Source organism: Entelurus aequoreus, linkage group LG10, assembly GCF_033978785.1.
Source record: "Entelurus aequoreus isolate RoL-2023_Sb linkage group LG10, RoL_Eaeq_v1.1, whole genome shotgun sequence".
Taxonomy (NCBI): domain Eukaryota; kingdom Metazoa; phylum Chordata; class Actinopteri; order Syngnathiformes; family Syngnathidae; genus Entelurus; species Entelurus aequoreus.
In genome coordinates this window covers 24004283-24020661 of record NC_084740.1, presented here as the reverse complement: position 1 = coordinate 24020661, position 16379 = coordinate 24004283, and the positions used below count along the sequence as shown (strand labels likewise).

The following is a 16379-nucleotide window of genomic DNA, read 5'->3' as shown; positions in this document are numbered from 1 at the left end:
TACGAATTTTCCACCATTCTTCCAAAAGTGCATTGGTGAGGTCACACGCTGATGTTGGTCGAGAAGGCCTGGCTCTCAGTCTCCGTTCTAATTCATCCCAAAGGTGTTCTATCGGGTTCAGGTCAGGACTCTGTACAGGTCAGTCAAGTTCATCCACACCCGACTCTGTCATCCATGTCTTTATGGACCTTGCTTTGTGCACAGTCATGTTGGAAGAGGAAGGTGCCCGCTCCAAACTGTGCCCACAAGGTTGGGAGCATGAAATTGTCCAAAATGTTTTGATATCCCGGAGCATTCAAAGTTCCTTTCACTTGAACTAAGGGGCCAAGCCCAACTCCTGAAAAACAACCCCACACCATAATTCCTCCTTCACCAAATTTCCCACTCTGCACAATGCAGTCCGAAATGTACTGTTCTCCTGGCAACCTCCAAACCCAGACTCGTCCATCAGATTGCCAGATGGAAAAGCGTGATTCCTCACTCCAGAGAACACGTCTCCACTGCTCTAGAGTCCAGTGGCGACGTGCTTTACACCACTGCATCCGATGCTTTGCATTGGACTTGGTGATGTATGGCTTAGATGCAGCTGCTCGGCCATGGGAACCCATTTCATGAAGCTCTCTGCGTACTGTACGTGGGCTAATTGGAAGGTCACATGAAGTGTGGAGCTCTGTAGCAACTGACAGCAACCTCTTTGCACTATGTGCTTCGGCATCTGCTGATGGTAACACTTTAGTATGGGGAACATATTCACCATTAATTAGTTGCTTATTAACATGCAAATTAGTAACATATTGGCTCATAACTAGTCATTATTAAGTACTTACTAATGCCTTATTCGACATGGCCTTATTATAACCTTAACCCTCTAACCCTGGCCCTAACCCTAACCAAATAACTCTAAATGAAGTCTTTGTTACTTAGAATGTTCCCCTAGTGTCCAAGAAACTCTAAATTAAGTCTTTGTTACTTAGAATATGTTCCCCACACTAAAGTGTTTCCAAAAACATATAACTTTGTCTTGAATTTGAAGAATTTTTTTTTTTTTTTCTTTTTTACTAAAGGGTTCGGTGAATGCGCATATGAAACTGGTGGGGTTCGGTACCTCCAACAAGGTTAAGAACCACTGGGTTAAGGTTATAATAAGGCCATGCCAAATAAGGCATTAATAAGTACTTAATGACTAGTTAAGAGCCAATATGTTACTAAATTGCATGTTAATAAGCAACTAATTAATGGTGAATATGTTCCCCATACTAAAGTGTTACCATGTTTTTTTTTTTACTGGTGCACAAAATGAACCGTGCATGAACATCACCTTGTTCAAACAACAAAACCAACACAATGTCTAAACTCACAACAAATTACACACCTGCAAATCAGTGTGACTTCTGCTGTTGCCCGACTCACCGAACCCCTAGGGTTCGATCGAACCCAGGTTGAGAACCACTGATCTACAACAATACAAGGAATTGCTATTGTGACATCTAGTGGACACATTTAGAACGGCTGTTTGTTTCATTCAAAAATTTCAGCTCATTTTTATACTTGGCAAACTCATCCCGCGGGCTGGATTAACCCGTTGGCGGTCCTGATCCGGGCCGTGGGCTGTACGTTTGACACCCATGGTCTAAAGCAGTGGTTCTTAACCTGGGTTCAATCGAACCCTAGGGGTTCGGCGGAGCCTCCGCCACGAAGGTATAGAGACATCTGAATTATCGTGTAAATAAAAACTTCTCCCTATCGGCATATTATGGATGCCCCCAAACAATGTTCCCTCTATATTTCCATCTGATTTGCAGGTTTTTTGATTGATTGAAACTTTTACTAGCAGATTGCAAAGGAAGAGAATACATTATATGAAACATTACAGTACTTATTCCACACAATTGACCACTAAATGGTAACACCCGAATAAGTTTTTCAACTTGTTTAAGTCGGGGTCCACGTTAATCAATTCATGGTAATGTGTGTAAGGCAGGGGTCACCAACCTTTTCGAAACCAAGAGCTACTTCTTGGGTACTGATTAATGCGAAGGGCTACCAGTTTGATACACACTTAAATAAATTGCCAGAAATAGCCAATTTGCTCAATTTACCTTTAACTCTATGTTATTATTGATAATTAATGATATTTATCTTTGTGGAAACACTGATCTTAATAACTTCTCACAATAAATATAATGTATATAGAAACAGATAAATATCAATATGCAACACTTTTTTATATTTTCTCTAAGTGCACATTTTTCAAATTGAACATTTTCAAATGATCACTTTTAAGACAGTCTTGTGAAATCACAATATCCCATTTTAACTAGCTAGCCACTAACATTTTTGAACAAATCATGAATTACTTTGCACCATGTTTGTACAAATAATAACTCATGTAAAATACAAAAGTCAACTCTCAAATTTTTAAATAAATCACGTCACACTTTGAACTGGACACCAAATCTGTTATCTGTTTCTTTGTCAGATAGTGAAGACCAAGTCTTTAAAATATTTTCTTGGATTTTTACATTTTTTTTTAGTTTTGTCTCTCTTAGAATGAAAAATGTCGAGCAAAGCGAGACCAGCTTGCTAGTAAATAAATAACATTTAAAAAATAGAGGCAGCTCACTGGTAAGTGCTTGTCAAGTGTTTTGCTTTTTTCACTGTGCTTATCCCACACTTGAAGGGATGTACCAATGCTGAATGTGGTTTCTGGATTTCACTCAAAAGACCAGACCGTAGTTACTTTTTTCCTTTTATTTTCCTTTAGTTTGCAAGTTTTTCCAACGAAGAAACAACTTTTTTCTTCTTTAGTCTTTTTAGCAGTGTTAGTAGACTTTAGTTTCTTTAGCTGTCATTAGCTGTCTTTAGTAGCCTTTAGCTTCTTTAGTAGGTGAAAAACTTTTAAGGACAAAACACCACTAGATTAACATGCTGTAAAAAAATCAATCAATTATCAATCCCATAATTTACAATTATTAATCAGGCTATCAAACACTTAACAATTAAACAAGTGCAAGAAAATGGATTAATATTTTCCCTTTAAGTTAATTAAGATTTTAAATAAATTGTCTCAACATAAATGCACCAAGATACATATAAAATACATTTAACCCCAGAAACACAATAGATAAATGCAGCAGAAAACCCAATATGCAAATACATAAATACCTCACCAATTAACCACCTATTTTAGATACATATTTAAAATCCATATCCAATATAAATATATTATTAATTTAGCAGTGAAACACTCAATCTTAAACGCTGTCTACTGGTAGAAAAATACCCCTTTTCTATGCCCTCACTAGCAGCCAATGATCCAACACAGTTAAATCCAACACTTTAAGTTGAGCGACTTCACCCTCCTGATGAAGCAAACTGCTCCAACATTTATCAAACTAAGCAAAGAATATCAACACTTCCTTACCAAACAACAGTTACACAAAACACCGTGTGTATTTAGCCTCCAGACTAAGCACGCTACATGCACACAACTCCCCCATCTCACCAGCGCAACAGGTGCGCCACACCCACAAAGAGAAATAAAGTGCAATCTTACCGGCTGTCCGTTCAGCTTTTGGTCATAGTACACTTTTGGCACAACTCTGTGTTATCTGTAATGAACCAAACCTTTCTCCACTCTGCGCTGGCGTCTTTTGTCCTCCTTTATTTGACACAGCTGTCTAATTACCGGGCTTGCGCACCAGCAGACGAGACGGGAGCGCGCCGCGTTATACCTGCGCGTGAACATAAACTGATAATGCCGAATTATATACATTTCCTGGGGTTGCGTAGGTGAATAGGGATGTGCTCTAAAATAAAATATAACATTTTATTAAGTGGGGTTTGGCTGGTTGCCAAGCAGCCGCAGTTACGCGCTCGCGCATCAGCTGACGAGAGTGCTGCTATTTGAGCTATTTTTAGAACAGGCCAGCGGGTGACTCATCTGGTCCTTACGGGTGACCTGGTGCCCGCGGGCGCCGCGTTGGTGACCCCTGGTGTAAGGTGTGTCATTTGTTGTCAGTTCATGCACTGTGTTGGTTTTGTTCTTAGAACAAGGTGATGTTCATGCACGGTTCATTTTGTGCACCAGTAAAAAAAAAAACTTTTTCTTGAATTTGAAAAAAAAAATAAAACATTTTATTTTTCACTACAGAAGGGTCTGGTGAATGCGCATATGAAACTTGTGGGGTTCGGTACCTCCAACAAGGTTAAGAACCACTGTACTGAAGTAACAAGACAAAATTGGACAAAACCACATAATTTAGATGTCTGCAACAATAAGCTTACCACTTACCTCTTTCCAAAAATGAGCTTTGCAAAACCCTGAAAGGCTAAACTAAATCAAGCCAAGCTAAGCTAACTCTTAAAAAAAAAAAAAAAAAAAAGACTAAGTACGGTACCTTGTTTGTTTTCAGTACATTTGAGATGACACATTTCGCCTTCTGAAACTATAAGTGTTGTAAGGAGACACTTAAGATGGTGAACTATTCTTGAATTTTAGGACCAGGAAGGCGAAGCTAAGTGATGCTATGCTAAGTGGCTAAACATTTTTCCATCACAATGGAGACAACAAAAGCCACTCTCGTTAGTCAACAATTCTTTTTATTTTATTGTTTTGACGACAAACTGCCCCGTAATGATGTGCAATTGTAACATTAAACTTTTGCCTCCGGAAGCCTATACAGTACGTAAAAAGAGCAACTTTAGATCCTAGGCCCAGCAAGGCTAAGCTAAATGACGCTAGGCTAAAACACGGTCCGTTCATCAAAATGAAGACGCTAAAGGCCAGTTTTGTAAGTCAATTATTTTATTATTTTTATGCCATTATTTTGGTTTTTTAGCAACATACTGCCTAGTTCTAACGATGTGCAATTGTATTGGAGCCCGATACTGTTGAGAGCAATGGCAGGCACAGGTTTTGTGCAAATTGTAAGAGTATCGGAACAGCGCTAACATTGACGACAACAACACGTACGAGAGAATGCAACAATACCGACTTCCTTTCGCAATAGGAAGACTTCCCTTTTAAAAACGAAACATGACAGTCTGAGCTAGCATCGACACATTTTGTTAGCAACTGGGTTAGCGTTGCCGCCAAAAGGAAATATATCAAAAATGAAAATGCTTCGTCTTTCCGGTCAGAAAAAAAATAGAGAGCGACGTCACATTAAAACGACACAACTACCCGGCTAACTGCGCTACTAGCTTTCGAAGAAAACTGTTTAGCGAGAAAAAGAAAAAAAGTTGGCTTCGTAACATAAAAAAAAAAAAAAAGACACCACGACGTGCGTTTTTAAAATTATTTTAACGTGCAGAAAGTCAAGGTTGAATGCATGGAAGCGTGAAGGCAAGCTAGCCGACGTTAGGAGACGACTAAAGATTCAAGCGACTTTCACAGTGACATTTTTTTAATAAAAATGCTCAAGAACCATCACTTCACATTGCGGGGGGAAAAATTTAATCGCACAAACTTATTAGACTCTAAATTAAGAATCTTCTACCAAATGGTTGCAGTCACACCTCAACTCCGAATTGAAGCAAACCAATAAGCGCTTATGACAATGACGTGTTGTTGACAACGGCGTTACTTTATCTGTATTTTAACTCTTTATTACTCGCATTCAAACGGCAATCAACAAAAAAAGTAATCTTACGCAAAAGTACAATTAAAAGTACCGTCCATGCAACTGTGCACGAGCCCGTTTCGCGTCGTGATGTTATGTCGTTGTCCGACGCGTTCCCCGTGAAGCGAAACAAGGAAAGACAAAAAGAAAAATGGACGTCCGCAGGGAAAGGTCTCAGCCAGACTTGAAGAGCAAGATGGCCACCTGGCCCAAGTAGAAGTAGATGAAATGCTTGGTCTCGTGGGTCACGTAGCTGCCGAAGTTCCTCCCGACGATGCAGTGCCAGGTGGGGTTGTACTTCTTGTCAAATTCCTACAAAAGATGACAGTTGAGACATTTAAAAAAATATATAGAGTACAACAACAAAAACGGGCCTAATATTAGGAGACTATCTTTAATATGCATTTCATCGAGACTATGAGCCGCTACTTTTTTTCTAACGTTTTGAACACTGCGGCTTATAAAAACGGTGCAGCTAATTTATGGATTTTTCTTCGCCAACACCCATAGTGACTTGTATTCAACAAAGTTTTCATAGAACGCCGACAGAGACACTGAAAAGGTGTGTTATCGTTTGTGCTATGGCGCCGTCTGTAGGACGAGTTTGCTCACTGCAGGTCTACAATGTACTTCCTGTTTCGTGCCTTGAACCGGAAGTATAACCACCCCGTGTTTCTGCTCGAAAGTATTCTTCATTCATTAGTGATGGGTAGTGTTGGGTTAGTTACTGAAAACAAGTAACTAGTTACAATTACTAGTTACTTTATTTCAAAAGTAACTCAGTTACTAACTCAGTTACTTACACCAAAAAGTAATGCGTTACTGTGAAAAGTAACTATTTAGTTACTTATTTCCCCCCCCTTTTTTAAGGCTCCCATTAATGCCCTTTTAGCCTTCATTTCAGTACTGTTATTGCACTGGAGAATAATACAATCTGTTGATCAACTTGACATGCATTTGCATCACTGAACTCAGAAAGCAATGTGGTCTACATACAACACACAAACAATGTGGTCTACATACAACACACAAACAATGTGGTCTACATACAACACACAAACAATGTGGTCCACATACAACACACAAAGACAAAGATATGTTTCAAAGGGCCAATTTATTTCAGGCCAGAAAAAATTGACAAAACTATTTTAAATAGCTGCAACATAATGGCATTTTAACTTTAACTCTAAGTAGATAGGATCTTTGATCCAAGACACAACTTACATTTAACTAAAATGTTATTTTCTTTGTGCTCGACAAAAGAAAAGTATTGAGAATGTCTCCATGTTAAAAAACTCGACTTCTGGCTTCGCCTTGATGTCTTGTTAGTTGTTATGAGAGTAGCGTATGTGTGTGTGTGTGGCCCTTTAAGATATGACAGCATGAGAGGTGAGTGACGTCAGTGAGTGAGTGGGCGAGAGAGGTGAGGGAGCGGCGACAGTGAGTGCGTGTAGGTGCTCTAGCTTGCTGGATGGCTGCGTCCAATAAAGTCACAAAGTTGCAACAAACCGCCGGGCTCGTCATTCACCCTCAGCTGTAAAGACCCTCTTCCGGGTAAAGTGAAGGTTGTTAGACCCGAAGTACGGCTCTGGAGCAGGCGTGCTTTCTGTGGGTGGGGGAAAGCACGCCTCTTCTTTTCCACCGGAGCGCTCCAATAAAACACACTCAGATCTTCAGTTTCTAGCCGATACTACATAAAAATAACGTAAAATAACGCCGTAACGCATCATGCAGTAACGGTAACTGAGTTACTGTATATAAAAAAACGCGTTAGATTACTAGTTACCGCCGAAACTAACGGCGTTACAGTAACGCGTTAGTCCCAACACTGGTGATGGGTCCGAGCTCATAGAGCAAAACCCTGTGTCGGTGCGTGTATCGCTTTTAGAAAGTCACGTGACGGATCATGAGCTGTTTCGGTTCGCAAACTGAGGCCTGCGCGCCAAACTGTGTTTATAAGGAAGCGCATCTGTCAACGAGATCCTGCTGCCAACAGAATCGCCGCACTTCTGTCGTTGGTCCTTTGTAATTTATCGTCGTCGGAGATCATGGAGCAGCCTCAGGCAAAAAGAAAGATTTCCGCCGTGTGGGAATATTTTTATCATATATCGGGAAAAAAAGGTATTTGTGTTCATTTCCTTGTCGTTTCATCCGGTTCTCTAAGTTTCCACTTGATCTATTAGAATTCAAAATCTCTTCAAAATTATTCTTAGTTTACTATTCATATTTTCTGCAGGTTAAATGTCGCATTTGTACGACAGAATTGTCGTACATTAACAAATCCACCTCCTCAATGCTGAGGCATTATAAGGCCAGGCATGAAAATGAAGTTCCAGAGACACCCAGGATAATAACTAAGAAGAGAAATCGTCTAAAATTTAATACGCTGGAAAAACTGTTTTTTTTTTATAATAATGTGTAAAAAAAAAATAATTTTAAATTCCCAGTCCACAAGCATCCTCATTCATAACACGTTCTCTTACATTTCCATGTTATGATACATGTTCACATTATTTGACTGTTTCTAAAAAAGATAAAGATATATTTTTATTTAAATGAAGATATGAAATAATCCTAAATGAAATACAATGACTTGGTTTATATTATTGTATATACTAGGTCATAAAATAAGTATCAGTTGAGTCGGTCCATAGGTTGCCTGTAGGGATTTTTAATGCCCAGCAGATGTCAGTATTTCGTGACACAGTATCAATACAGTTTTGCAATGTGTCGAAACGCTTCATGACTTAAAGACGTTACTTGGAGTAATGAATAACATTCATTACTCCAAGTAACGTCTTTAAGTTTTACAATAAACCTAAAACAGTTCATACTTAAACAGTCCCATGTGTGATGTCTGTAGGAGTGTTTTCATGCACATTTGTACATGCTATCGTAATTTAATCAAGCTAGCGCCGTTAACATTAGCGAATATGCTAACACGTTAACGTCTGTTAGTACCATTAGCTTACAATAGCATTATTTTTGTATTGTTTTAGTTTCGTAAAGTCACCAAAACGCCACCGTGGAGTTATTGAGTTTGTTTAGCTGACTGGAGAGCTAGCTTCTGCAGCTTGATAAGGACGTTAAACGTTACTCAAGTCTGTCTGCCCAAAGCCATTAGTCATCAAAACAAGGATGGCGGATAGCTATGGTGGCCGAGAAAGATCACAACAAAACGCAAACGCGACGAGACAATATCTTTGATTACATTACAACAACTTTCAGCTACAGCACGATCGCAAAAGTTACAACAACACAATAATATAAAGCTGCAACACTACTTTCAACCAGAAAGGATGCAACAGACAAAACGGAAGTGACAGCGGAGCAAATTTCAGACGGACCAAGCTGAGGTGGAAGTTTAAAAACAGTGTGATGAATAGCATATTATTAAAAAAGTTTAAAAAAAATAAAAAAATAAAAAAAGAGACTAGACGTATAAGATTATCGGATTTAGCGATTAGGAGTGACAGATTGTTTGGTAAACGTATAGCATATACCATAATATGTTACGTTAACATACCAGGCACGTTCTCAGTTGGTTATTTATGCCTCATATAACATACACTTATTCAGCCTGTTCACTATTCTTTATTTATTTTAGATTGCCTTTCAAACGTCTATTCTTGGTGTTGGGTTTTATCAAATACATTTCCCCAAAATATGCGACTTATACTCCAGTGCGACTTATGTTTTTTTCCTTCTTTATTATGCATTTTCGGCAGGTGCGACTTACAGTATACTCCGAAATATATGGTACTTCACTTACTTTTCCAACTTCATTCATTACACCGTTTTCTCAGCCATTGTGGTCCGTCAGCAAAACTTGTCTGCTGTCGGTTGTCTTTATATGGTTGTGTTTTGGCTTATAGTTGTGTTATGGCTTTATGTTGTGGTTTTTGTATTTGTTGTGGTCTTTGCAATCGTGCAATAGCTGAAAGTTGTTGTATTTGCACTTGTTGACTTTTCTCAGCCACTGTTGCTCTTTCTTAAAATGCTACTAGTTGCAGGTCAAACCACTGCTAATTTAACCTGAAGAGATGCTGGTTGCACTTTGTTGATTTTATAGTTTTATTTCTATGCTGGGAAAAAAAAAAACTTCGAAAGTTGCAGGTAAATCTGTGTAAATGTTGGTTACTGTACTTTTATTGAAAATGTCTTGAATGTTGAAAATTAGCATAAAATGTTTCCTCTTGTGAATTCAAACTGAAGTGTTGGTTGCACTTGATTCAGATAAGCGAATAAACAATTAATGGCTAATGCATTCACGTCTTGTTTGTATCCATAATTCATATATTACGTAATTTTCAATTGCGCTTTAAGTGGTTCACACAAAGACAACACTTTCTAAGTTATCCATCCATCCATTTTCTACCGCTTGTCTCTTTCGGGATTGCTGGAGCATATCTCAGCTGCATAATTTTAGTTAAATCAACTACTACATAAATAAGACAAAATCATAAAATTAAAGGTCAACATTTTAGTGGACAGTGAGTACATGGAGCTAAGTCAAATCTTTAATTCAATATATTTATGATCTAAAAGGGTACATAATGTAATAGGAGTAAGACACATTGAAATAGAATACTTAAAATAAGAGTTGCAAAAATACAATTATACAAATCTAAATGTGTGATTTTGGCTGTGGGGCTTCATATTAAAATGTGTTTTAATATTCTTGTATATTATTAAAATAAGACATTTTAACTGAAAAAAAATAGTTCAAAATAAATTTTAAAAATAAAAGCTTTGCCAAACTTTGTTTAGAAAATATGTCAATTCTTATCGTCAATTTTAAAAAGTATTAAAGAGGAACTAACTGAACTTTTTTGGAATTTTGCCTATTGTAATTATTATGAAAGATAATTGGATGGATTTTTTTTTTATACATTCTAAATATTAAATAAATGGAAATAAAAGCCTGCTTACAGTGTAGCCAATGGGAGGTCCTCTATTACGCTCATAAAATCTGAATAACCATTCAAAAAGCACCAATAATACTCAATTTACATGTTGTGACTTGAATATTAACCAAGTATTGGTGATATTATTATAAGCGCTAAGGCAGACGAACTATTTATAGCGGCGGCGTGATCACTAGCGTGTGTGCCTAGGTCAGGGGTCGGCAACCCGCGGCTCCGGAGCCGCATGCGGCTCCTTGACCACTCTGATGCGGCTCAGCTACATGCATGCCGACCCCCTCGATTTTCCCAGGAGACTTGGGATGTCAGTGTCTCTCATAGACTACTCCCAGGGAAAAATAATCCTATTAACACTCTAATTACTATATAAAGGGTGTGCCCTAATTGCACTGCAGTAATTGTCCTCTATAGCATTTACTTACAGCGTGCGAGGCCAGCCACATGTTGTTTGTTGTTATTACTTGCTCACACAGGAGACAGCAAAGCATAGTTACTCATCAGCCACACAGCTTACACTGACGGTAGCCGTATCAAACAACTTCAACATTGTTACGTTACAAATATGCGCCACACTGTGAACCCACACCAAAAAAGAATGAAAAACACATTTCTGGAGAACATCCCACTGTAACACAACATAAACACAACACAACCATTACCCAGAATCCCATGCAGTCCTAACTCTTCCGGTCTACATTATACACCCCGCTACCACCAAATCCCCCCACATCAACCCCCCCCCCCCCCCCCCTCTTCGTGGTTGGTTGAGCGGAAGAGTTAGGGCTGCATGGGATTCTGGGTATTGGTACCGTCAGTGTAAGATGTGTGGCTGCTGAGTTAGTAGCCTTGCTGTCTCTGACGTGAGCAAGCTAAAGCTGCATTCCACTTGTGGCCGAGCAGGTACACTGATTGGGCAGACTGTAGAGGGCGCCAAATGCAGCGTCATCACACTCTGATATTCGGGAGTCTCCCGGGAAAAATGAGAGGGTTGGCAAGTGTGACGCAAGCGACATTCATTCAAAACTCGCGGGCTGTACTAACATCAAATTCCCACATTAAAGTGCGTGCCGGTGCGTGTGTCGGAGACCCCTGGTTAACATAGCACAAAGCATGTAAGCTTTGTATGCGGTGTTTTTCATTTTAAATTTTAAAAACATTTTTGTGGCTCCCATTACTTTCTTTAATGTGTGAAACTTGCCAAAATGGCTCTTTGAGTGGTAAAGGTTGCCGACCCCTGGCCTAGGTTTACATCGAGTGGTCTGCTGCTTCCTCGCTTCCCTTCTCCGTGTAAATTTATTGTAGATCATTAATCATGCATCTCATCTGGAAACTACATGGCTGAGAATATAATCCGACAAATTGGGACACTGACAGACATTTCGGACTTGGAACTGGCGAGAACAACACGAAAAGTGTTCCCCCCCGACCCCGTTTCTTAATGAGGGTATGAGGCATTTTTCATCTAAAATGGGAATATATGAACATCGCAGCGGTCTGCATGCTAATGACAGCAGACATTGTACAGTAAGTGATGTTTTATTATGTTTGTTGGCTTTTATTAAGTCTGCAGTGAGTAATCAGTGATGTTTAAAAAACAAAAAAGAGCAAACATTGAGTTGCGTTTTGGAAATTAATGCACCACGTATGCTTAAAATTATCAAAATACATAATTATAATACATGTGGTTGTTACTATATCAGACACACACACACGCACACGCACACACACGCACGAAACCCTAATGGAGGTGTTTGGAGGTTTTTTTTAGGGGCTCTGTAGGCAGAATTAAACGGCTTCCATAGGCTCCATTGTAAACTGACTTGATCAAATGTATTTAATATTTTGAACGCATTAAAAAAAAAATCCACCCGTCATGTCTTTCATAATGATTGTGAACTAATTCCCAAAATAGGTCAAGTTCCCCTTTAAGACATTATCATGGCTGTGTGCTTCATGGTCATATTTGTTTCAATGTATTATCGGCCGATAAATGCTTTAAAATGGAATATCGGAAATTATCGGTATCGGTTTCAAAAAGTACAATTTATGACTTTTTTTTTAAAACACCGCTGTACGGAGTGGTACAAGGACGTAGGGAGAAGTACAGAGCAGTTGCGGCTCTCAGTCATACTTGCCAACCCTCCCAATTTTCCCGGGAGACTCCCGAATTTCAGTGCCCCTCCCGAAAATCTCCCGGGGTAACCATTCTCCCTATTTCCACCCAGACAACAATATTGGGGGGCTTGCCTTAAAAAGGCACTGCCTTTGCGTGCCGGCCCAATCACATGATATCTACGGCTTTTCACAAACACAAATGAATGCAAGGCATACTTGGTCAACAGCCATACAGGTCACACTGAGGGTAGCCGTATAAACAACTTTAACACTGTTACAAATATGCGCCACACTGTGAACCCACACCAAACAAGAATGACAAACATATTTCGGGAGAACATCCGCACCGTAACACAACATAAACACAACAGAACAAATACCCAACTCTTCCGGGACGCTACAATATACACCCCCCGCTACCCCCAACTCAACCCCGCCCACCTCAACCTCCTCATGCATGTCCCAAATTCCAAGCTGCTGTTTTGAGGCATGTTAAAGAAAATAATGCACTTTGTGACTTCAATAATAAATATGGCAGTGCCATGTTGGCATTTTTTTTCCATAACTTGAGTTGTTTTATTTTGGAAAACCTTGTTACATTGTTTAATGCATCCAGCGGGGCATCACAACAAAATTAGGCATAATGTGTTAATTGAATTCCACGACTGTATATATCTGTATCGGTTGATATCAGAATCTGTAATTAAGAGTTGGACAATATCGGAAATCGGCAAAAAAGCCATTATCGGACATCTCTAATTAAGATACAAGACAATTTAAAAAATATAAAAAATGAAATATTCCAAAAATACCCAACAAAAATAAAACAAAAGCATGCATCTGCAAACTTTGTATAAAAAAAAAAAAGTTTTTCATTTTCTGGTTTTCAAATGCAAAAATTTTTATTAAAAAAATAAATAGTAGCAGCAAATGAGACATCATTAGTAATAGCAAGAATAAAAATAGCACAACAAATTGTATATATGAATTGACAATGTTCTTCAAAACAATAAAACATATTTAAAATTATACGTAAATTATCTACTCCAAGGTTCTGAATTACGGACACCAGTTAGACCAAAACAATAACAAATAAAAAATGTTAGTTATTGTGGCTTTAAAAAAATGCTTTAATGATATTGCAGTGTGGTGTACCTTCTTGATGTAGGCAGCAATGTCCTTCTCTATGTTGTACTTCTCCATGGCCTGCGTCGCACAGTCCACGGCGTCCTGCTGCATGTCCTCAGACATGTCGGCATTCTTGATGACGGCCTTCCTGTCAGTCATGATGACGATATTGCTGAGGGGGAGGAAGAATAGGAAGAGAGCGGTGACGTAGTGCGCTGAAATCAACACCACATGTGACCACTGCGAATGTCAATCACACACGTAGAACAATTAGCATCGGGACAATTAGCAGCACATATATGTCGACTCATTGCTTTTTGTTTCTCCAACTTCCATTTTTTAACGAGTCATCCTCCGCATGGGTGACTTTGCCACGCATCGCTTGGAAACTTGATCCAGGCGGAGTGACATTACTTCGCGGAATCAGTTTTAATTAATCATCATTAAACCCGAATGGCTGAAGGTACAATCACACATGAACAAGCACTCCGGTGGAGCTTACGTCGAAACAACTCACCGACGACAGGAACTCACTCAATAAAAATAATAAATAAAAAAACGTTCCTTACCTTTAGTGCTGCTGTAGGGAAAATAAGGCTTTCCAAATGTGGATTTCAACTAGCGAGTTTTCAAGATGCTTCGTAATTGCTTTTTAAACATGCACACAATGAGCATGGAGGTACGTTTGCGCTCCACTCTTGCTACCTAGCCCCGCCCCTCTCGCTTGAGGCTGCAGCTTCCTATTGGCTGAGAATCCCGCCTCCCCGCGCTGTGCAGGCGTTTTTCTTCTGCTTCTCTATGCCGGCATCTTATTTCCTCCCAGAATGCAACACTAACCATGGCGCGAAAACAGCTGATACGCACACTCGTAATTTACTTGAAGTAAAACCCACATTTACCCATTGGATTAATGTCAATCTATTATTAAAATCCTGGAAAATGGTTAAAATAAACATTTTAATTATTGTCGTGTAAATGTTTTTATACAAGCCCTTTTTGTCTTATTTGTTTATATATATATATATATATATATATATTGATGCTCAATCCTGTAAATATGTGACGTATGGGATGTGCGTCTGTATATTGTTGCATGTACTGTCTGTGTCTATTATTCATTAGAAAACTACAGTACTATCTCTTTAGAAGGGCTCGAGTTATACATTATCCTACCAATATAGTTTTTAAAATGTTTAATTTTAAATCTGTAGATGTTCATTTTGCTATCTTATTTTTCCATTTACATTCATCACTTCTGAGAATGAAGAGCATAGAAGAAAAGGTCATTTCCAACATCAGTATTCAAGGACAACTTTAAAACAAATGTGCATATCAGTGGTGGGGGTTAAACTATGGAATTCTCTTTATAATGAGATAAAAGATTGTAAAAATATATTCCAATTGAAAAAAATATATAAAGACAGAACAATAAAATCATATGGACAGCCATAAGTGTTTACATTTTGCTTTATATTTATTAATTTACTTGTTTTTTGCCTGGTTTTGTATTTGTTTTGTATCATCCTGTGAGGTGTACCTGTATATTACTTCTTTTGTTTTTTTGTTCGGTTTGTACTTCATGAAGTTTTGCACTTGTGTTTTTTTTGTTTTGTTTTCGTTATATTTGGATGTAATTGTTGGTTCACATATCATTAAGTAAGACTATGTATTATGTGAAGGGGGCAGGAAAATATAAGATTTTTTTCTTCATCCTGCTCCTTCTCAGGCATTGGTGTGTAATGGTGTAACTGAATAATTGTGTTATAATTGTCTATCAAAGATGCACATCAATGAAGGAGATAAATAAAAATGATGATTCAAATTTAAGTCAACATGTTATTGCTACCAATAACTGTCCGTGTGGTCAATACGGTTTTACTCCGAATACTATTTTTTTTTATTTAAATAATAGCACTAGACATATTCACTTACTTAGACTTAGACTTCCTCTTTATTGTCATTCAAATTTGAACTTTACAGCACAGATAAGAACGAAATTTCGTTACATGAGCTCATGGTAGTGCAGGATAAAAAAGCAATAAGGTGCATATATAAATAAATAATATATAAAATAAATAGATTACTGTACAGATAAATATATTGCACTTTTTCACATGCGTCCACGTTTATGGATGAATGTTATGTTGTCTTTTTTTATTCCAGCGAGTTAACCCATTTTGGGGGGAGTTTAAGGGATAATTTAATTATGATGCGTTCATGACTTAATTGTACAATCACTAAATAACAAAAGAGCCACATGCTAAGCAGCTATAATGCAAATATGTTAGATCATTTTGAATGGAGGTAAAAAATAAAAACAGGCTTCTTCGGCTCATTTGATGTGCTTTTATTGAAAATGCTAGAAGGAAAGGAGGAAAAGTTAAGCAAAATCAAGATACAAACGAGGTCCCCCCCGCATATTAAACCCCACCCCCAAATTTTGATTCCCTCATACCAGGCATCTACGATTCCATCCTTTGATCCAACTTCCTGGTCCTGTTTTGCTCGTCAACTATTATCACTGAAAAGCTTTAAAAAATTAAAAAAAGAGGCAGGTGGCAGGCTATTTAAAAAAATAAATAAAAGT

General features: G+C 38.3%; 1 protein-coding gene across 1 annotated transcript; it reads right to left on the bottom strand.

Moving 5' to 3' along the window:
* Positions 1-4584: 4584 nt before the first annotated feature.
* On the bottom strand, positions 4585-14548 carry dynll2a (dynein, light chain, LC8-type 2a). Its single transcript, XM_062062081.1, has 3 exons — positions 14362-14548; positions 13820-13964; positions 4585-5936 (listed from the first exon to the last, which is right to left on the bottom strand). Exons 2-3 carry the CDS (start codon positions 13949-13951, stop codon positions 5799-5801), a joined length of 270 nt encoding a protein of 89 aa, XP_061918065.1. The 5' UTR covers positions 13952-13964; positions 14362-14548; the 3' UTR covers positions 4585-5798.
* Positions 14549-16379: the final 1831 nt, after the last annotated feature.

Bases quoted from the DNA above. Each gene is read 5' to 3' on its own strand.
- dynll2a (XM_062062081.1), bottom strand. From the start codon at position 13,951: ATGACTGACAGGAAGGCCGTCATCAAGAATGCCGACATGTCTGAGGAC. The intron at 5,937-13,819 runs GTACACCACACT...CATCTTTTGTAG, and splicing joins TTGCTGCCTACATCAAGAAG to GAATTTGACAAGAAGTACAA.